Source organism: Colletes gigas, unplaced genomic scaffold, assembly GCF_013123115.1.
Source record: "Colletes gigas isolate AHSC1104 unplaced genomic scaffold, ASM1312311v1 Colletes_gigas_Sc00003, whole genome shotgun sequence".
Lineage (NCBI taxonomy): Eukaryota > Metazoa > Arthropoda > Insecta > Hymenoptera > Colletidae > Colletes > Colletes gigas.
Window position 1 is genome coordinate 6,355,455 of NW_025106632.1, and position 23,871 is coordinate 6,379,325.

The window sequence follows — 23,871 nt, forward strand, 5'->3', positions numbered from 1 at the left end:
TAGCCGGCGTAATCTGTGCACGGACCATTATCCAATTCCGTCGGACAGACGTCACAAAAGGACATAATCGCGACGGCATCCGCCAGTAACGACTCTGATGCCCAGCGTCAATGGCCAATCCCGAAAGCATCAATGGAAATTGAGATGCCACGGACGGATTCGGTGAATCCCCGTTTCGAACCGTGTCGATAAACATGCACTTGCACGGAGAACTGCTGTGCAACATTTCAGAGCTAACAGAAAAGCAAAAATATGCTGACAAACAAAACACATTTTTATTCTACGCAAATGAAAGGAAGAAAGAAGGTCCAAAGAAAGAAGATTCGTTTTCTGAAGAAAAAGAAATTTGTAAAAAAATAGCTTTGTAAAGCTAATAAAAATTGAGATGTCGATGTACCTAGCTGAAGTACAAAAATTCTATGAAATAAGAAAATTGTCAAGTAAAATTCTATGGAAATCACATTTAGTCAAAATAATTGAATGAAACTGATCTCATTTTACTAATTATGAACAACAATTTAGGTTGTAGAATCTCGTAGTATGCTATAAGTAATTTCAATCCATTTTTCTGAGAATCGCTAAAATAATAATGGCTTGAAATTAATCGCAATAAAATTCATATGAAATAGTCTTAACGTATGAAAAAATAATTATTTGATAATAAAAAAAAAATAATTTTGAAATCGGTAATGGCTAGTTATTAGAATCGAGAAACAACTCGTACGTGTCTGATGTATAAGCATGACAAATGCAATGTCTGTGCACCTAGTTAATGTCAGCTAAATATACAGTGGAATAGTTTGTCTTTATCGTTTCGTACACAAAAGTGCTAGAAAACTCTGGGTACGCAATAACTCTTATCGAAAGGAGTAACTCGAATGACTCATAAAATAGAAGTTGGTGCTCAGAGAATAATGGGTAAGGTCGTATGTATGTATATTGTAGTGGGCACAGTATTATTTTAAAATTATTTTTAAAGAGTCTTAATATAATAATAATAATAATAAGATGATAATAGGAGTGAACAAGGAGTGAGCTAGCTAGCTATCTTTCTCTGCAAATAATTAGAATAAGAAGCAATTCTAATCACGTTCTGTTCACGAAAATTATTAAATGTTTATTACACGTTCTATTTCTGAACTAATTTAAGTACAATACTATACTTGAAGGTTTAAATCTTTTCATTTTGATGAAATGAAAAATGTCTATAACAAAGTAATTAATTGAGTTTGTCATGCATTTTTATTTGTTCTTATCCCCTAATTTCTAACCTAATTTGGCATTTGTCTGACATAATGGCGGCGCGCTAAGTGGTTCGCGTGAACTTGACGCGAGTGGCGCGCGTGTATCTTGACTCCTGGCGCCACACGGACCCCATCGATCCAAGGATCCAGAGTTCATCAAGACCAGCCGGGGCAAGACATTTCTCGACACCGTGTACGTCGGTTCATCAATGAAAAGCCACCAATCCGGGCCCGGGATCAACGTCCACTTCCGGTTCGACGTCAATTGGAATTGATAGGGCGTTTTGTGTACGAGTTTCTGGCTCGTTTTAAGGGGCAACTGGGTCACTCGTACCATTCGCCACCTTTTCTTCCGACTTGCCCGGGGAACCCGGAAGCAATTTTTCAATTTTGCATTTAATCATCGTTGGACGATCCCGTGCTACGATTCCGACGATTATTCTAATCTATTTTTATTGCGCTACGCGCGTTAGGTTGATTTCGTTGTCGTTCGGAATGTGCGTCATAATTCGCAGCACGTGGATCGCAACAAACGGGGGAACCATTTTGTATGTTAACCGTTAACACTTTGACGGCCGCTGTCACGTATACGTGACTTCGCGAAATCATACTGAAAAAATTATATTTAGTTTCCGGGGTTAATTACAATCATACTTGGTGAATAGACAAACCCCCGAAATCCGGCGCATTTTCGAGAAAAAAATTCAGGAAAGTGGTCAAATTTTGCGACGAAAAAAAGAATTTCAAATCATTCCGAAAAAATTATTTTTAATTGCAGGGGTCAATTACAATCATTTTTGGTCAATAAATATACCCCCGAATTCCTACCCATTTTCGAGAAAAAAATTGAGGAAGGTGCCCGAATTTTTCGGCGAAAAAAAAATTTCAAATCGTTCTGGAAAAATTATTTTTGGTTGCAGGGGTCAATTACAATCATTCTTGGTGAATACACATACCCCCGAAATCCTACTCACTTTCGAGAAAAAAATTCAGGAAGATGGTCAAATTTTTTGGCGAAAAAAAAATTTCAAATCGTTCTGGAAAAATTATATTTAGTTACAGGGGTCAGTTACAATCATTTTTTAAGAATAGACATATCCCCGAAATCCTACGCACTTTCGAGAAAAAAATTCAGTAAGGTGGTCAATTTTCGTTTCACAAAAAAATTTCAAATTGTTCTGGAAAAATTATAATTTTCATATGACTTAAAAAAGTTGGAGAAAAGTTTGGAAAAGCGTACAGAGCTAAAAGGAGATTATGTTGAAAAATAAAAAGAAATCTACCTAAAATAATTTCTTTTTCTATCTTTTTCTAAAGACTCATCGAACGACCCTCGTACGTTGAATCAAATGATTTTCGTTGCAATCAGGGTTTCTAAGGTCATTTAACTTCCGCCATTTTGAGGCTACGAGTGACGTTCAGCGATCGCTGAGAACATCTCAGACGTCGATGAAGAAACCGCAGGGGAATACCGGAAAATCGGAAGACTTGCACGATTGTGCGTCGACGAATGGAAATGCATAAAGAGTGGAGGCAACGATTTAAAAAAGGTGGGGAGTAGCGAACTGCATTCTGACCGTCGGGCCGCGTTCGCGTATTGCATCACAGGTAGAACAACTAATTGCGCTGCACTTGCACGAACGAAGTACACGGAGCGATCGGAAATTCAACTTAATACTCAAAGTCGAACTCGTACGGTGACAAATCCTCCGCTTCCGTTCGGCGTTTTCGTTTTCGTTTTTCGATTTAGTAGTCGCCCGTTACAGCGCGAATCGGTGTTCCTTTGGCCGAAGAAACCGGAAGCTGGTCACATGAGCCGCGGATCTATTTCTAGTTGGCAGGATTATGGACGCAGAAATTGTAAGTAACGGATTTTCTACTCATATCTGAATAGTTTTACAAAAGATATTCGAAGTTAGAACATTTTCGGTTTTTCGATCTTGAAAATTCGATCTTGAAAATCTTTCGATTTGAACAAAGGGATATTGAATTTTCTTTTTCTTTACAGAAACTTTGTAGTTTCGTGGAAACATCGATGATGTTATTAAATTTATTATGCGATTATGTTTAAATTAAATATTCGTTGGGTTGTTTAATTTTGGGAAGATTTTAGTTTATTTAAATAAGTTGTACGATGAAACAAAATTAGATTAAATATAATTAGCAAGGCGTTTCTAAAATATTTTGTGAAATAATTAACATTTTTGAAGTATGTCAAACGAGTATTCTTCAGTTGTCACGAGCAGCGGAATATAAACAACAATAATAAGTTAAAAACGTATATTAGGGGATAGATAAAGGCATGACAGCCTTGAAGTGTTATATATTGATAAAGAATTTAAGGTCGAATTTATTTACAAGCAATTATTTGTAGCTTGTTGCAAATTTTGTTCGGTATATTTTTCAAGAAATAAGAAACGCCAAGAAATGGATTAATAAATGGAATAATTACAAACGTCGATTTCATTCAAAATTTTAATGGGAGATTCTAGAGGCCAAAATAAGACGAAAATCAAGAATATTAATTTGTTGATGGAGGCTTCATTAAAAAGTTATTAACGTTTAAAGTTCCGCTCATACTAAATTTTTTTCTCGAAAATGCGCAGGATTTTGGGGGTATGTCTATTCACCAAAAATGATTGTAATTGACCCCTGCAACTAATAATAATTTTTTTAGAAAAATTTGAAATTTTTTAATTTTGTCAAAATATGTCACACATCTCGAATTTTTTTCTCGAAAATGCGCAGGATTTTGGGGGTATGTCTATTCACCAAAAGTGATTGTAATTGACCCCCGCAACCGAATATAATTTTTCCAGAACGATTTGAAATGTTTGTTTTCGCCGAAAAATTTGTCCACCTTCCTGAATTTTTTTCTCGAAAATGGATAAGATTTTGGGGGTATGTGTAATAACCAAAAATGATTGTAATTGACCCCCGCAACCGAAAATATTTTTTCCAGAACGATTTGAAATGTTTGAATTTAATTGTTAATAACTTTTTAACGAAGCCTTCATCAACAAATTGGTATTCTTGATTTTCGTCTTATTTTGGCCTCTAAAATCCCCCATTAAAATTTTAAAATAAAAGAAATGTTTAACGATTATTGTATAAGAAAAACATTTAGAAATTTAGATATTTTCAGTGAAATTTGTATCAAATTTTACAATTACACTTTTCGACTCAAGTAAAAAACTTTGTTGACGATTAATTTTTATATAGACTTTTAGAAAATAGTTATATTTGGTCTACGAATAATCGATCAAGGAATAAAGCGCAGACAGAAGTTAAAGAAGGATTATAAAACCTAGTTTTTAGTTTGCAAAATTTTGTTAAAGAATATATGCAAGAGTATGTTACAAAAGTGACAACAAATGCACCTCGTGTCCGGTTCAGTAATCATTTGACAAGTACGTGAGATACAGATAAAACAAAATATGGCGGTTCGTGTCATAAAGATAGCAACGGAACAAAACATACGTGAATTTATTCTCGAATTAGTGCGTCGAAATTGGAATAAAACGCCCGAGGAAAAAGCTTCTGAAAGCTTTAAATTGGAATAAAACGCCCGAGACAAAGCTTCTAAACCTCTTGCAACTGAAATCACTATCCACAGATTCTTTTTTCTCTATTATAAATAATTTCTGTAGAAACATAAAAATCAGTTGAGAAGACTAAATTAAACAAGTTCAACGGACTGTTTCTATCATAGTTTTATCCTATTTTTGCTCTCGTGACAACTACCAGGAACCAGTGACCACTATTGATCATTATCATAATTGTTGAGCCGTTTCAAAGCATAATCGATGCAAAGCACTATGACTATTCTGTGGATCTATACATATACAAATTGATATTTTTATTAGAAATGGAAGCTTCGTAGAGGGTTGTTTCGACCCCCAAATATAATAATTCGTATCACATTTTAAGGATTTTTTATATTATTGGATATTAACCACTTCAAGCCTTTGGCCACATACATATGTGGACGTTCAGTTTTTTTTTTTTTTATAATTTACTGTCAATAATAAATAGACCAAATTTGACCCTGAAGAGGTTAAATATATTTTGCTATTTTTTGAGAATTAAAATTTCCCATAAATGTATAAACATCCACGCTCTAATTAAGATCCTCAACTTCGTTGCAGTTCTTCTTTTTTTTTATTCGTGATTCTAAAAAGTTTGGCCGCATTTGGAAAGTTTGCGATTCGATGGTGAAACTTTGCCTCCTAGATTCCAGAACATTTCAGATATTGAACGCTGGTATATAACTCTAAGAGGAAACGTACGATTGCAGTGATTATGCGACTGCACTTGTCGTGATCATCGTTCCACGTGCAATCTGCTATCAGAATGATATAATGCGTATTTCCATGCACATTCAGGATCAAGACTTAATTCGCTTTAATTAAACCAGAGGACATCCCCTGGAAAATGGTGGTCGAAAATATTATAGTCGATTCAGATATTTAAGGTGTTCCACCCAACTCGAGCATCCAATTTTCAAACAGCCGTAACTCCTACAATAGCGAATATATTTCATTGAAATTTTGGGGGGGAACTAGAGTTCATGGATACCTACAAAAAAGTATTAAATAACTTTTCTGTACAACGCCAACCAAATGTGTTCAAAATGAAAAACGAATTTTTAAGAAAACTCGACAGGGGCTGCTGAAATTTTTCAGCAAAATTGAACAGTCTCAAATCATTCTGGACAAAATTATTTTCGATTGCTGGGGTCAATTACAATCATTTTTGGTGAATACACATATTCCCGAAATCCTACGCACTTTCGAGAAAAAAAATCGGGAAGGTTGAAATTTTTTGACAAAATTAAAAAATTTCAAATCATTTTGGAAAAATTATATTCGGTTGTGGAGGTCAATTATAATCATTTTTGGTGAATACACATATCCCCGAAATCCTACGCACTTTCGAGAAAAAAATTCGAGAAGGTGTGAAATTTGTTGACAAAATTAAAAAATTGCAAATTGTTCTAAAAAAATTATTTTTGGTTGGGGGGGTCGATTAGAATCATTTTTGGTCAATAAACATACCCGCGAATTTCTAACCATTTTCGAGACAAAAATTCGAGAAGGTGTGAAACTTTTTGACAAAATTAAAAAATTTCAAATTGTTCTAAAAAAATTATATTTGGTTGGAGGGGTCAATTAGAATCATTTTTGGTCAATAGACATACCCTCGAATTTCTAACCATTTTCGAGAAAAACATTCCACTCCACAAATGTCACTCAAAAATTTCGAGCATATCTTTAAAACGCCATAACTTCTGAACGGATTGAAGGATTTTAATGTTTCGAAATGCAATTAACGCGTATTTTAGTGAAAAATATGTCAAAATTTCGAGCACCTCAAATACCTAATTTCTAATCTCTTTCTGATGATAGAATAAACTATCGAAAGAAACTATAAATTCTTTGTAAGATGCAAATTTAACAAACAAGAAGTTTCTTTAGTAATATTTTTCATCAGAATCGAATGTCATATATTTCAGAATTTCTAACAATTTTTTTGCAATCTAACTTTAATAGTTAATAAATAAAAAAAATCCACACAACAGAATATTTTGTCTGCAACTTGAAAGTATCAGTTTTATTTTCCTTTAGAGTCGTTGCAAGACGATCCCCCCTTAATGGAAGTTATTCAGCGATCGTTATGTATTGGATGATTGCATAAGTAGTGCCCGATTTTTATACTCGTTGCAATCTTCGCTCGACAACGTAGCTCCATTGTTTTTATGTAGTTATATACAGGGTGTCCCGTAAACAGTATAAGAACCGGAAATGTAGCTGAGACGATTCTGAACAACAATTTCCTTTGCTAAAATGTCGGATGGGGCTTCGTTTTTGAATTATTAATGAAAAACCTAGCTACCTATCTAGGTCACTAGCTAGCTAGGTCACTCCTTGGTTGGTAGCTAGCTAGCTCACACCTTGGTAGCTGGCTAGGTAGCCCACTCCTTGCTAGCTAGCTAGTTACCTCACACCTTCATAGATAGCTAGATGGTCGAATTATCTATGTTCATTCTTGGGTTGGGCCTACCCTAACACTTGGGTCTAGCCTAAGTGGTGTATTGCGTCGCGACGGGACGCTCGAGGGTCTGCGACGCAACAACTACCGAGGAGATTGCTGAAAGAATGGACATAGATAATTCGACCATCTAGCTATCTATCAAGGAGTGAGCTAGCTAGCCAGTTAGCAAGGTGTGAGCTATCTAGCTAGCTAGCAAGAAGTGAGCAAACTAGCTAGCTAGTAAGGAGTGAGCTAGGTAGCTAGCTGGGAGTGTGTTAACTAGTTAGCTACCAAGAAGTGAGGTAGCTAGCTATCTATCAAGGAGTGAGCTAGCTAGCTAGCTAGCAAGGTGTGAGCTATCTAGCTAGCTAGCAAGAAGTGAGCAAACTAGCTAGTTAGTAAGGAGTGAGCTAGGTAGCTAGCTGGGAGTGAGCTATCTAGCTAGCTAGCAAGAAGTGAGCAAACTAGCTAGCTAGTAAGGAGTGAGCTAGGTAGCTAGCTGGGAGTGTGTTAACTAGTTAGCTACCAAGAAGTGAGGTAGCTAGCTATCTATCAAGGTGTGTGGTAGCTAGCTAGCTAGCAATGAGTGAGCTAGGTAGCTACCTACCAAGGAGTGACCTAGCTAGCTAGATAGGTAGCTAGCTAGCAAGAAGTGAGCAAACTAGCTAGCTAGTAAGGAGTGAGCTAGGTAGCTAGCTGGGAGTTTGTTAACTAGTTAGCTACCAAGAAGTGAGGTAGCTAGCTATCTATCAAGGAGTGAGCTAGCTAGCTAGCTAGCAAGGTGTGAGCTATCTAGCTAGCTAGCAAGAAGTGAGCAAACTAGCTAGCTAGTAAGGAGTGAGCTAGGTAGCTAGCTGGGAGTGTGTTAACTAGTTAGCTACCAAGAAGTGAGGTAGCTAGCTATCTATCAAGGAGTGAGCTAGCTAGCTAGCTAGCAAGGTGTGAGCTATCTAGCTAGCTAGCAAGAAGTGAGCAAACTAGCTAGCTAGTAAGGAGTGAGCTAGGTAGCTAGCTGGGAGTGTGTTAACTAGTTAGCTACCAAGAAGTGAGGTAGCTAGCTATCTATCAAGGAGTGAGCTAGCTAGCTAGCTAGCAAGGTGTGAGGTAGCTAGCTAGCTAGCAATGAGTGAGCTAGGTAGCTACCTACCAAGGAGTGACCTAGCTAGCTAGATAGGTAGCTAGCTAGCAAGAAGTGAGCAAACTAGCTAGCTAGTAAGGAGTGAGCTATAAGTGAGCTACTAAGGCGTGAGTGATTAACCCTCTGCACTCCTATGTTGAATGTGACTCGACATTTTTTCAAGTCCAAACCAAAAAGATATACAGGGTGTCCCGTAAATAGTGTAAGAACCGGAAATGGGGGGTAGCTGAGTATACCCTTGAAAATGACAATATACGATAATTTTTAATTAACGTAGATTTCAAATAAAACACTTGAGAGCATTGGGAGCAGCTGGTAACGAGATTGAAATATAATTCGGAGTGCAAAGGGTTAATAAAACTGTATTCTATAAAATTTAATGGATCGAACTTCATTTCTAAATCGAGCACTTATGCAATCGTCCAATATACATATACATCGCTCGATTTTCATTTCACGATGTTAGAAATACCCGTGGTAGTCGCACTTCATACCAGTAGCCACGATTTCGTTACGCAATAACGTAATCACCCGTTAATTACAGCGATAAATTGTCGTGTGAATATTTGTTTCGTAGTTTAGTTAACTGGTTGCGGTGGAAAGTGAAATTAGCCACGTTTGGATCGTTCAATTTATCAATCTGTGTTTTATAGCGCGTGATTCTTACACCTGGTGGATAGAAACGATCGACGATAGGATATTATAATGGTCACGGTACGTTTCCAGTTTCATTTGTTTACGCGGTGATCATGCATCGCGTGATATAACGCGTAACAGAATACCGGCGGTGGATTCTGCCGCGAATAACCATACGTCCGATTCGTATACGTAATCATCGCGATGCACCGTAAGTATTATAGTAACCTTCGGCCAACAGCGCGTGTTATCATCGGTGAAACATCATTTAAGTGGGCGAAACCATTCATCGGGACGTGAAAGCGCACGAGTTCCTTTGACCTCCATTTTTTAAAAGAAATTCTTCGTTTTCATTTAGAAACTTCGTTTATCGTTTGTGGGTCCGTAGAGAATATTTACAAATAATTGTATGATTTTTATTAGCAACGAGAAGAAATTGAATCGAACTTTTATCGATTATTTTTAGTTAGGCTACTCCTGGGAAAAATTTCAATGGGGGATTCCAGAGGCCAAAATAAGACGAAAATCAAGAATACCAATTTGTTGATGGAGGCTTCGTTGAAAAGTTATTAACAATTAAATTGAAAAGTTTCGAATCGTTCTGGAAAAATTATTTTCGGTTGCGGGGGTCAATTGCAATCATTTTTGGTGAATACACATATCCTCGAAATCCTACGCACTTTCGAGAAAAAAATTCCAATAGTTGGGCAAATGTTTTGACAAAATCCAAAACTTTCAAATCATTCTGAAAAAATTATTTTTGGTTGCAGGGGTCAATTACAATTAATTTTAGTCATTACACATACCTCCGAAATCCTATCCACTTTCGAGAAAAAAATTCGAGAAGGTGTGAAATTTTACGACGAAAAAAAAAATTTCAAATCGTTCTAAAAAAATTATTTTTAATTGCAGGGGCCCATTACAATCATTTTTAGTAAATAGACATACCCCCGAATTCCTACGCATTTTCGAGAAAAAAATTCCAGTAGGTCTTGAAATTTTTCGACAAAATTGAAAACTTTCAAATCATTCTGAAAAAATTATTTTCGATTGCAGAGGTCAATTACAATCATTTTTGGTGAATACACATACCCCCGAAATCCTGCGTATTTTCGAGAGAAAAAATTCTTTACCGAAAATATACCGTGTGGCCAGAAATGTTTCCCCGAAATTTCATTTGTATGTTTAAATGTGTTTCAAATCCACATATTTAAATTTCACTATAATGTTACAATTCTTCCTTTAAAAAACTCGTGTCACGAAACAAATTAATTTCGTTTTGTATTCTATTAAATCACAAAATTTGATCCTCCTCAATTTCAGAATATCAAAAATATACTGGTGACGACCTAATATCTGTACATTTGTCACCTGCTAATTTCTAATTTTTTTGAAGAGATTGTTATTCGACTTCGAAAAATTTCCATAAGTTGCAAGCCTTTCAAAGAATCGAATGCTCGTTGAAGTGCAAATTGAGTGGCGAACGATCGGAAACAATCGACTTCGCAACACTATACGTGCCTTCTCATAGAATTCCACGCCTGACGTCTCGAACGTCTAAGGAATTATAGCTCAGACTACGTCGACTTCGCGAACGATTATGCGAATGGTAAAGTTAACAGCCGGTCAGCAACGTGCACGGGAAGGACCTTGAATGGTCGTTTCTTTAGAATATTTACGAGCATTTGCATCGAGCCTGAAACGCGGGGAATCAATTGCAACGATGAATGGTCACGTTCGACCTGGCCGATAACGCGAATTCGTCACGATTATGGCGACGACAATACTATCTAGAGCCATCAAAGCTACTGTGGTACATAATACTAGGTCACCCCATAAGTTCTTACCATTCGATATTCTAAAACTGAGGATAAAATTTCCAATTTAATAGAAAAGCATTGGAATTGAGTGAAAAAGCAGGACCTTTCTAAGTAAAAGTGAAACTTTATTATATGGTTTGGAAGGACGTCTTTACTCTGTTAAAATTGAACAAGAAGCGAGGCGACGTTTAGATTCCACCTAAAAGAAAATCTGGCGTCCACTTAACACTTTACCGACCGGTAGCGGTTGATTAATCGGCTATCAGTCGGTAAGCGTTGGTCGGTAAAAAAGTTGATTAATACGCTATCGGTCGGTAAGTGTTGGCCGGTAAAAAAGTCGATTAATAGGCTATCGGTCGGTAATGTGTCAAGGGAAGAGTCTTATGTGAATGATAGAAAATTGAACCATTTTTCTCAATTTTTTTTAAGGAAATGTTGCACCTGACGTTATGATTCTTTTTTGCAGTTAACTTAGCTATCCTTTGGGAATGCAAGATAATTTTTGGATTAATTTTTATTAACTTTTAATGTTGCTATCACGTCCGCGGTAAACATGTGTTTAAACACTAGGTGATTGCAGCGCTCAAGGTTGATCAAATAAAAAAAAAAGATTTTTATTCGGTAAAAATCTTTTCCTCGAGACGTTTCCCAATTTTACTATTTGCTCGTTTCATATTTGCGTCAATTTTTTCAGCTCAAATTATGCCACAGTTCAGTGGCAGTCCGGTGGAGTTTATGACCTGCGATGATATAGAGTACAAAAGGGACAATGGTTGGTTTTTATCCTACACGAAGATAGCGGCGATTATCATAGTATTTATTATTGGCATAGTCGCCGCTGGATTCCTCGGATGGTACATCAACTCCTTGCCAAAGAAGAAAGTGAGTGACATAGTTGTTATAGAATACACATTTTATTCGAAATAAAACAACAAATTTGATAAAATCAGTTATTTAATGAAATTTATTATTATTTTACTCAAATTAATTCACTTGAATAAAAAAAATGTGTATTTTAATACTAAATTACATGCCATGAAAGATTTAACCTCAATTAACCTTCGTTAAGGTTGACAATATTAGACATTTTTATTAGAAATAAAACAAAAATTAGAGTTGCAATAAATATATTTAAAATCATAAAATGCAACGAGAGGAAAGGAAATTAATTTTATTTCATGTGGGTCTCGAATAATTACTCAAATTAATTCACTTAAATAAGAAAATAAAATAATAAAAAAAATGTCTATTTTAACACTTTACCGACCGGTAGCGGTTGATTAATCGGCTATCGGTCGGTAAGCGTTGGCCGGTAAAAAAGTCGATTAATAGGCTATCGGTCGGTAATGTGTTAATACTAAATTACATGCCATGAAAGATTTCCTTCGTTACTGTTGATTTTATTAGAAATAAAAGAAAAATACACTGTTTAAATCTCCAATAAATTGGAAATATTTTCACAAATGATATTTCATTTTTTACTAAATTATTATCCTCGTCGATTTGAAGATGTTGAACAGCACGAACTTATGGGAGGACCTGTTTGTTGAATTGTTCCCAGTCTTACGACACCATCGATCTGCTCAACGATGAAATCGAGGATCCCGAGAGCATCGAGGCGCCGATTTCTCCTTTCGTTTATCCCTTGAAATACTGGCTCGGTGTAACTCCAATAATTAATATTAATGGCCCGTCCAGGCTGAAGGGCCGCGTGGTTATCGAATTCCAAGTAAACGACACGACAAGTTTAAGCAAACTGTCTTTAAACGCGATAAACATCACGTTGTCGCGTTATAAACTATCCATGTTGGATCCAGGGGAAGAGAGAAATAGAACTCGATCAAGGAGGAGACGACCGAGATCCGAGGATGAAATTAATTACCTGAGTTACAAGGACGACGAAACGTTTGGTAATCCGTTTGATTTTTTTACATTAAAAAATAGGACACGTCATAAAAAAATTCGAGAAGGTACTGAAATTTTTGGTCGAAATTAAAAAATTTCAAATCGTTCTAAAAAAATTATATTTAGTTACACGGGTCAATTACAATCATTTTTGGTCATTACACATATCCCCGAAATCCTACCCACATTCTAGAAAAAAATTCGAGAAGGTACTGAAATTTTTAGTCGAAATTGAAATATTTAAAATCATGCTAAAAAAATTGTATTTAGTTACAGGGGTCAATTACAATCATTTTTGGTCATTACACATACCCCCAAAATCCTACGCACTTTCTAGAAAAAAATTCTAGAAGGTACAGAAATTTTTAGTCGAAATTGAAAAATTTCAAATGATTCTAAAAAAATTGTATTTAGTTACAGGGGTCAATTACAATCATTTTTGGTCATTACACATACCCCCGAAATCCTACCCACTTTCGATAAAAAAATTCCAATAGGTAGACAAATTTTCCGACGAAATTAAAAAATTTCAAATCGTTCTAAAAAAATTATATTTAGTTACAGGGGTCAATTGCAATCATTTTTGGTGGATACACATAACCTCGAAATCCTACCCAATTTCTAGAAAAAAATTCGAGATGTAGAAAAGAAAATTGGTTTCGTTTAAAATAAAACCATCCTACTTATTTTTAATTCCCTTTTTATATTCTTGAGTAATTGTTTTAAAAATGTTTCATTATAATTTATGGCTGTTGGTTCTGCCAATTGTGGCCCAAATATTCTTTCATTCTTTTCTTAAAAAACAAAATTGATGGCAGCAGTAAGTCTTCGATATATCATTTACCAAAAATTTGTTTGTTTAAACGAAATTTAATTTATTTGCAGCACGGTATTCCGTGGAACGGGACGTTATAGTAACGCTGACGGAGAATGAAACGGAAGACATATCTTTCATCGAGTTCTCGGAAGTATCTTCGATAAATGGCGGCTCGTTTTATAAAAATGGTAATATGCGCATAAAATTTCAAATTAGTTCGGAATGTTAAAAAGCAATAACATCGTTTTACGCCTTCTCAGACACCAATTCAACGGAAATTGAGATTACACAACACACGACGGACGAGAATAACGAAATTCACACGATTCACTTGGGTACTCGGATTCAAGGAGGAATTTATTCCCTGGAAATCGATTATCAAGCACAAATCGACGACAATGCATTCTTCGTTGCTAATTACACTTCGTCTGGCGATGAAAAGTAAATACCATATCTCTACCTAATTTTTTACTGGTCATCGATTATAGTAAAATAAGTGCAATCTTGCAAATAATTACCAGCATTCTGTGTTAATCACGCTAGCAAAATGGCAGTTGCATAATCAATTTTAAGAATTTTCGTACAGCAACAATACGAAAGATGTAAATTTAGAGCCAACTATTAATTGTTATTAACAGATGTTATCAAAATTCTTATACCAGTATTTATTTGGAGTTTTTGGACACCGAGAAGTTCATATTTTAATGTTGTATTTCTTTCTCAACACCTTGACTGCCACACCACCCATATATGAGTGACAGGATTTACTATTATGATTCTAGAAAAATTAATTCTTAAATAAAGATGTTCAGGGAAATAAGTTTGAATGGAATTTATGAATTTCAACAAGATTACGATAATAACTGCTGAAACAAATTTTAGGTTATGTAGCTTAGAATGGTCTAAAATCAAAGTTTCACTTTTGTAGAATATTATAGGGTTTTGATCTGGCAGTGAACATGTTAATATAACAGATTTATAATAAGATAGAAACAAAAGCTTAACCTAACCCTCAACAAATATGCAACACTCTTTCTTTCCACTCTCTTTTGTTCTGTGTGACTCCTTTGTGTTCTCGATACACACAGTATTCCCCTCACTCCTCGTTACTAACCTCACTAGTCATCACTACCAACCTCACTCAACCAAATCACCACCGACGTCTTTCACAGTAGATTATCCTCTAACATTTAATCTTCTAAGAATTTGGATTAATTTTACGTATGGTTTACAATGAAGAGAAATAATGAAAAATTTTTTAGTAATTACCGTGCTGTATGACGATCGATTGCAGGTAGAAATGTTTAAATAATTCGCCTAATTCTTGATCCGTTCGCGTCAGGTGGCTGATGGGGACGAAATTGAAACGTTTCGATGCTCGATACCTTTTCCCAGTTTTTGACGAGACGGACCACAAGTCAATTTTCTCCATATCCGTGGCACGTTCCAAGGAGACGAAAGTCCTTTCGAACATGCCTCTGAAGACCTTGAAAGAAGTGTAAGTAATTCATACCTTTCTACTAATTTCATATGAAATGCTTCTGCAAAACTATTGAATTCCTTCTCCTTACATCTCTAATTACAAATTGTAAATTAGGATGCTTGGTGATACCCAGTTCAGGTACATCAACGTATCAAAACCGATATTTTATCAATATTTTATTTAAATAATTTGAAATTACTAATATTTACATATCCATGTCAAAAGCAATCATTTTGACGGAATTTTTGAATTTGGTAAATGTTCAAACTTATTTATTATACTTTCGTAGAATAATATTTTATTTTAAAATATTAACCTAGAATATTCAGCGATCATTTCGACAAAGCGTGAAATTTTTTCTTCGAATTAAAATAAGAGGATTAAAGGGATCAACACTTTCGTTACCGCCATTTTGTTAGAACCTGTACATTTCTAATAATTTTATTTAATCAATTAAATGTGTTATATAAACCATCGTAGAATAATATTTTTATTTTGCTTGTTAATCCCAGAATGTTCAGCGATCATTTCGACAAAGCATGAAATTTTTCTTTCGAATTAAAATAAGAGGACTAAAGGGATCAACACTTTTGTTACCGCCATTTTGTTAGAACCTGTACATTTCTAATAATTTTACTTAATCAATTAAATGTGTTAAATAGACCAACTGTATATTCTAGATAATATTGTTAGAAGAAAATTTATTCTAATGATAGTATTATAATTATAAGGGAACAGCTACAGATATACACGTGTTCTTTCGCTATCGGTAGTTCGACGACTGCCTCGTTAAATCTATTGTTCGCGAATCTCCCGCAACCCGCAAGGTGTCGCTCTCGCATGACGTCACTTGCGTTGTCGTTGCCCGCGAAAATCGGTATCAATATATTTCCCACACAATGGAACCCATTTTCCTAATCTTATTTTATTTTCACACCAATATATCGAAGAATTTGCAACAAATTAATAACCAAATTTAACGAACAAAAATTACGACTTTTCAATGATTCTATCTCATTTATAAGACACATAAAAAAATTTTTTTAAAACGTTATAAAAAAGACTTCTTACTATAATTTTTAAAAATTTGATTTTTAGTCTCATATTAATTTTTATGGAATAACTTTTTTTCTCACAAGTGCCTCGATTTTAAAAACACTGTTAATCGAAAGAAGACGAAAGAAAAAAGATTTTTAAAAGGAACCTGTATTCGATCAGTTACCCTTTGTAGACATTTATAGAGGATATTGTAATAATTGTTCGATTATTTCTGTTTGCAGACCGAACACAACGATGGTGGTCGACACGTTCGAGGAATCCCCGCCACTTTCGCCGCAGAGTTTAGCTTTTCTGATGGGGCACATAGAGGATACTGGGACGACACTTGTGGGCGATTTCAAGGTACCCGCGACGTTTTGGAGCGATTCTAAGGAACGCTCACAGGGGATTTACCTATTCGACAAACTCGAGCCAGCTGTCGTTAACCTGATCGACGCGTTCCCGGTACCCTACTCTCTGCCTAAGTTGGACCTTGTATGCTTGCCCCCGGGGATCGACGAGAGCATAGCCAGGCCTGGACTAATAGCAATGAAGTAAGAGTCATCATTCGTTTTTAACTTGTAAAATTAACTATTGTTGTGGCTACCATGTGTGTTATACTTGTTCGATTCACGTGACACTTACAAGGGAAGGCCCCCAATCGTTCGACTTCGATTTTAACGGGTATTTGCAAGGTGATAGTATAGAAGGTGAATTGAAAAAATTGAATTTTTCAAGGCAGTCGTCGTTCTACGCCACCGCAACATCGCCGCTGGTCACGAAACACAATGCTCTGAAGATTCTAGTCATTTTGTTCGGACAGCAATTGATCGATGAATTTATGAACGCGAATCGGACGGACGCGTGGGTCTACAAGGGATCGTTGCTTTATTTCCAACACGAGATCGTTCCAAAGGCAAGCGACTAAATTGATATATATTAGGTGTACAAATGAATAATTATCAAGTTTATCAAGTATCATATATCAAGTTTAAAGACAATAGATTTGACTTGACTTAAAGTGAGAAACACCCCATGAAAATGGTCCAATTTTCAAACGGCCATAACTCCTACAATAGTAACTGGATTTGATTGAAATTTATTTCTGAAATAGAGGTCATAGATACCTACAAAAAAGTATTAGACAACATTTCCGTACAGCGTCAAATAAATTTATCAAAAATGAGAAACCTATTTGCAATATCGCTAGATAGACAAAAATGGTAATGGGGCTTTAGAGTCCCAGAAAAGTGGGGTTGAAAAATTACATATGATTCAATGTCTACTCGTACACCTCGTCAGTGATGCTATTGATTTAATACCACAATCAATGCACATTGAAATTGAATCACTATTTACATTTTAAGATAGTAAATAATGGATATGTAGAGAGTTATGCTGGGTTGTAATGGGTTGATATTTAGGCAGAGCAGCGTTGTAAACCGTTTTGATAAAATTCTATTTTCAGATAGATTTGTCATTGAACTTGAGCAATTCGTTCATCACCGACGTCCAATTACAAGTCATGGAAAGTGACGGTTACAGCATCTCGAGGCCGTTGCACGAAAGCAGCAATTATCGACTGTTGCACACCTTCAACGATGAGTACGCGAAAGGTAAACCGGTAATCTGATTTGCTTATTCAAGGTACCATAAGTGTGAAACGTTCTTGCATATTGATTACTTCTTGTAGGTGCATGTCTGATACGCATGTTGCATGGCGCGATAAGCGATACCGCCTTTAGGAACGGCTACGAGAAATTGATAACGAGGTGGTGGGTATATACATATCATTCGCGAACAATTCCAAGCGTTTTATAGATCTTAACACTTTAACGGCCGCATGTATCGTTTTCGTATTTTTTAACAAATGATGATTTCCAGTTATACATAACATTCACAGACACCCTGTATATCAATTCAATCTATACCGATACAATTGAATGTTTCTTTGTGAAATTTTCGTCTTTGGTTGTTAATACAGTAAACTCCCCGTATAACGCGAATAATTCAAATGTAACATATTTTGAACGATCACTGTCATGTCATCTTTTATGTTCTATGTTTTATCAAATGAGACACTTAAAAAAAAGTATACAGGATGTTCGGCTAAACCTGGGAAAAAATTTTAATGGGGGATTCCAGAGGCCAAAATAAGACGAAAATCAAGAATACCAATTTGTTGATGGAGGCTTCGTTAAAAAGTTATTAATGTTTAAAGTTGCGCCTGTGAAACGGCGATCTGCGTGCGCGCGACACTGGAACTTTAAACGTTAATAACTTTTTAACGAAGCCTCAGTCAAGAAATTGGTATTCTTGATTTTCGTCTTATTTTGGCCTCTAGAATCTCCCATTAAAATTTTTCCCAGGGTTGACAGAACACCCTGTATATGCTATTAATTTAAAAAAAACACATATTACTAATGTGTGTAAATGAAACTATTTTATTTCGTATAAATTGGGCAAAAGAAATAAATTAATGAAACCAATTGCAATATTATACGGGAGTCTACTGGGAAGTATAATCTGTACTATAGCGAAAGAAATCTTATTATTCACGCAGGAAATACAATACTACGTATGTTGCCGATTTTATGAGTGCAATGGCGGAGGAGGCTACCGATGATTCCTCAACCATTGGAGTTAGTTTGGAAGAAGCTATGAATTCTTGGATCTCCCAAGGCGGATATCCGGTTGTCACCGTCATCAGAAATTACGAAACAGGAACCGCCACTATTTACCAGGTATTAATGCATCGCTGAAAGTGTATTATAAACAGAAAATAACAGTTATTCCAAAAATTTCGATGGAAAAAATTCGTTAACAAAAACCTGATTATCGTTTGAGTTAAGGAGAGAAATCATAAAATACGAATAAATTAAAGAAAGGAAGCACTCGATTTAAATAATGTCGATTTTAAGAGTTTATTATATTCGTTATTTTAGGAACAATTTGCATTGGATAAACCGCTAGAAAATATCTCCAGGTTTTGGCATATTCCACTGAGCTATATTAACGAGAACGGTAATTGGTCGTATCCTGAAAGAACATGGTTTCAACCCGAGCCAAAATTCACTATGGACAACGTTGGCTCGAACGATTCTTGGGTTCTGTTTAATATAAACAAAACTGGTAAAAATGTTGTGTTAATTAAAAAAATTAATTGGAACAATTTAAAAATAATTTTGCCACTGACTGTACCATACCCTGGAAAAATTTTAATGGGGGATTCTAGAGGCCAAAATGAGACGAAAATCAAGAATACCAATTTGTTGATGGAGGCTTCGTTAAAAAGTTATTAACGTTTAAAGTTACGCGTGTTGAACGGCGATCTGCGTGCGCGCGACATTGGAACATTAAACGTTAATAACTTTTTAACGAAGCCTCCATCAACAAATTGGTATTCTTGATTTTCGACTTATTTTGGCCTCCAGAATCCCACATTAAAATTTTTCCCAGGGTTGGCCGAACACCCTGTATTTATTGTCTCACATTTTGGTTTTCCATTGTCTCTATGACTAAATTTATTTGTAATTGCTGTTTACGATGGTCTAACCACAGTTTCTTTTTAATATTTTTTAAGGATACTATCGTGTACACTACGACGAAATAAATTGGATGCTTCTGAGCAGGGCATTGCAAGAAAATCACGAACAGTTTCCGGCGGAAACGAGAGCCTCTTTAATAGACGATATTTTCAGCCTGGCCGCGATGGGTTTGATGAAATACGAGTTTGTTTTCGACTTTATTAAATATTTGCAAATAAAGGAGCGGCACTATCTGCCTTGGACTGCGTTCATGCAACACGCGTTCAAACTGAACAGGCTTTTGTACGATACTTCCATTTTTACCGATTTCCAGGCAAGTCAAAAAGTTGTATAGGTTTTTATTATCAATAGGACAGTTTTTCAATAGTTCAATTTTTTGAGTGGAATACCATACATGTATTTTTTGAAGTCGATATTTTCATTGATTTTTGAGAAATCAAACCAGAAACATTTCATTTAGGCTACATAGTATACTCCATGATACTGTTATGTTTAATTTCAGGAGTTTATAGTGAAGTTTGTTTCCCCCCTGTACAACGAAGTGGGATTGAAAGTCGAAGAAGGTTCGCATTTAACGATGATCGCTGTGAAAATGGCATGTATGTTCGAACACACAGAGTGTTTGGACTGGGTCAAAGGTGTTTTCGAAAATGCAAAGACTGATGAGGAAATCCAGGAATTGTAAGCTCGACAAAAATTTCATTCGTTAATTAAATTTTTTCTTTTCGATTCAATGCTCTTAATTAACACTTTACCGACCGGTAGCGGTTGATTAATCGGCTATCGGTCGGTAAGTGTTGGCCGGTAAAAAAGTCGATTAATAGGCTATCGGTCGGTAATGTGTTAAGATGTGTTTTTTCAGCATCCCTTCGTACATTCGTGAAACGTTTTATTGCACTCTTGCGCGTTATGGTACGCGAAAGGAATGGAATTACTATACCGAACAAGTAACTCTGACTGAAGACGAGGAAGAGAGGAAACAATTGTTATCGTCGTTCGCCTGTTTCCAAGCTCCGTGGATTCTTCAATCGTAAGGGAAATATTTTAATATTTATTTGATCTGGATTATTCTCTCAGATGAGAAAAACAAAGAATTTTAAATGACACGAAAATTACCTTTCGAGATTTTACTATTAATTTACTAATTTTTTTTTACGTTCCATTTCTAAATTATAATCCGTCCATTTTTACACTTTTCGAGCAAAGAAATAATTATAAAAAAAAAATATTTTCACGAAGTCAAAAAGTTAATCGAGGGAAAGTGAACTTGCAAAATAATTTTAACTTAAAATTGAACAATTCTCTTTCGACACTTTTGCATTTGGATTGCAAATGACTGTGGAAATAATTATTAAAAAAAATATTTTTATATAAAGTGAAAATAGTCCATCAAAGAAAAATGATGAACAAATAATTTCATTTTTAATGTCTTCGACACTTTTGGTAGAATTGCTGTTAGTATGAATTATAATTTGATTGTACCTAATGACAGTATACTCAACGAAATCCTCCACGAAGAAACGTTCCAGGAGGACGAGGTGTCAGTTATTTTAAAATCGTTTCCCCGAAATCCAGCCGCGGCCCAAGCTGCATCTCGGTTCGTTCGAGCAAACTGGCAAGAAATTGCACAAAGGTACCGTTTCGTAGTAAATTAAAAATTTATAAATAATTTTGTAGTAAAAGAAATCATAAAACTTAAAAATTTTTCGCAATGTAGATTTGCCGGCTCTTACACGATTCTGAAGTCTTTTGTGTTATCCATGAGCAATGGTCTAACCACCGAACAAGATTTAGAAGACGTAAGTACTCATTATAATCAACTTTACATATCCACAAGCAAGTATTATACAGGATGTTCGACCAACCCTGTGAAAAATTTTAATGGGGGATTCTAGAGACCAAAATACGACGAAAATCAAGAATACCAATTTGTTGATCGAGGCTTCGTTAAAAAGTTATTAACGTTTAAAGTTGCGCCTGTGAAACGGCGATCTGCGTGCGTGCGACACTGGAACTTTAAACGTTAATAACTTTTTAACGAAGCCTCAATCAAGAAATTGGTATTCTTGATTTTCGTCTTATTTTGGCCTCTAGAATCTTGCATTAAAATTTTTCCCAGGATTAGCTGAACACCTTGTATATTTTGTACACTTGAAATTAGATTGGATGAAAATAAGTGTGGCGATAAGAGGAAAAGAGTTTTCAATTTTTCCGTGCAAAAAAATGGGTTAATTATCGACCAACGGTTTTGTATTACAGCTTCAATTGTTCAGAGAAAATAACTATGACAGCATGAAGGGCGCGAGGTACGCAGCAGCGCTCGTCGAAGCTAATGGAAATTTCGTAACGTCGTGGTTGAAAAATTCACTGTTCGAAATTGAGAAATCGTTGAAAGAAGAAACGATCGATCAGAGATCGGTCTCGTGAACGCTGCTAATAAAAAAAAATAATAAATGTAATTAAAGCTGCGTTCTAAGAAGTTCGATAGAGAGTTTTGGGAAGACTTCTTTGCTGTAACTTTTCGCGGGCATCGTGTTAATATATTGAACCATGAAAACGTGTTAACATTTCGTCACTCATTTGTTGAAAAGTTCTACAAATAAATGCATATAAATATTTCGTACTTACACGATTAAATGAAGAATGTTATACGATTCATTTATAATTTATTAATATAGTATAGTCTTGCTAGCTGATTGTAATTGTTAAAGTCGTGTCGATACTTAGAAATATTCGTGTCCTGCGTTAATTATTAATTAAACACAGTCTCAGTTTCAATACTCGAAAATTTGTGTAAAATAAATGTCTGTTAAAATACCTTCTCTGTTTTATTGTTTCACATCTCTTCCACTATGTTATTATTATTATCTATTTTAACCCATGTTTACTAAGCTTAGAATTACTTCCACAGGTCACATATTTTTATTATAAATGCACACACATAACTTTGTTTTCTCTATTATTTTTAGAACCATCTAATAATCCAACAATCGAACTGAAAAGAAAACCTTGATAATTCATATTATGTAAACGCATTTTAAGATTCAATAACATGATTATAATTTCTTTCTATTTTTTTTTGCAGCTGACTCAAACCAAAAAGAAGCATATCACTTTCATGTCGAGTTTTATTTTTAATAGGGGATTCTAGAGGCCAAAATAAGACGAAAATCAAGAATAACAATTCGTTGACTGAGGCTTCGTTAATAAGTTATTAACGTTTAAAGGTCCGCCTGTAGAACGGCAATATTCGCGCGCGCCATAATGGAACTTTAAACGTTAATAACTTTTCAACGAAGCCTCCATCAACAAATCGGTATTCTTGATTTTCGTCTTATTTTGGCCTCTAGAATCCCCCATTAAAACTTTTCCCAAGAATGACCGAACACCCGGTATAAAAGTAGTTCCATTGAATTCTATGTGTTTGGATTATAAAAATATTAAAATATGTGCAGAATCTATTTTCTTACACCATTTACAGATTAAAAAAAAAAAACTGAATTCATACTCACTTTATTATTTATCAATTAAGGAATAAGCCTTCTCATTATCATTTTTTTAAATCTATCTATTGACACAAATGTAGCAGTTCAATGACTTCACTGAAAAGAGCACAATTTTACACAAATCACACATGGCAGAGAGTATAAAACAAAATAATTGTGCAGAAGTTATTTACATTATATAGTTAACTATAGACCTATAATAAAATGTCAGTAATATTTTTAACTTTTCCCACGGTTCCATGATTCCGAACAACTGAGTGATCACATCGACACGAGATGTCTGTTCGTTCGTTGCTCTTATGGACAAACAGGGATTAAAACGGTGTCTCAATTCAATGGTTACGATTGTTCACTGTTCACTGTTCTTGTCCTACGGTGACCAAGATGAGAATGTTATCGTTTTTGATGCTGTCGAATCGATGCTCGATTCTCTCAGAAAGTTTTCACGAAGGTAAGTACATCTTGCCGCCATTTTCCTCCACAGTGCTTGAGAAGAACGACGAGTTCCAGTCAGCGCGGAAACATTCAGTTAAAGGAGTTATGTATTCCCATTTGGAGACGTCGATTTTAGGCGATTATTAAAGTAAGGAATTGTTATAAATTATAAAGCAAGAATTTTTTATTTGTAAATTTTGATTTTATGCAATTTGAAATTTTTATCGGAACGATAACGTTTTGAATTTTTCAAAATGTGTTAAAAATA

General features: G+C 35.2%; 1 protein-coding gene across 1 annotated transcript; it reads left to right on the plus strand.

The window, feature by feature from the left end:
• The first annotated feature begins 194 nt into the window (after positions 1-194).
• LOC122404757 (aminopeptidase N-like) lies at positions 195-22,417 on the plus strand. Its single transcript, XM_043408980.1, has 19 exons — positions 195-348; positions 2,667-3,104; positions 11,566-11,753; positions 12,433-12,781; positions 13,662-13,781; positions 13,854-14,034; positions 14,936-15,091; positions 16,357-16,668; positions 16,853-17,030; positions 17,583-17,730; positions 17,808-17,889; positions 18,678-18,858; positions 19,060-19,246; positions 19,698-19,975; positions 20,165-20,343; positions 20,525-20,692; positions 21,155-21,295; positions 21,380-21,461; positions 21,922-22,417. Exons 1-19 carry the CDS (start codon positions 195-197, stop codon positions 22,087-22,089), a joined length of 3,690 nt encoding a protein of 1,229 aa, XP_043264915.1. The 3' UTR covers positions 22,090-22,417.
• The last annotated feature ends 1,454 nt before the right edge of the window (positions 22,418-23,871 follow it).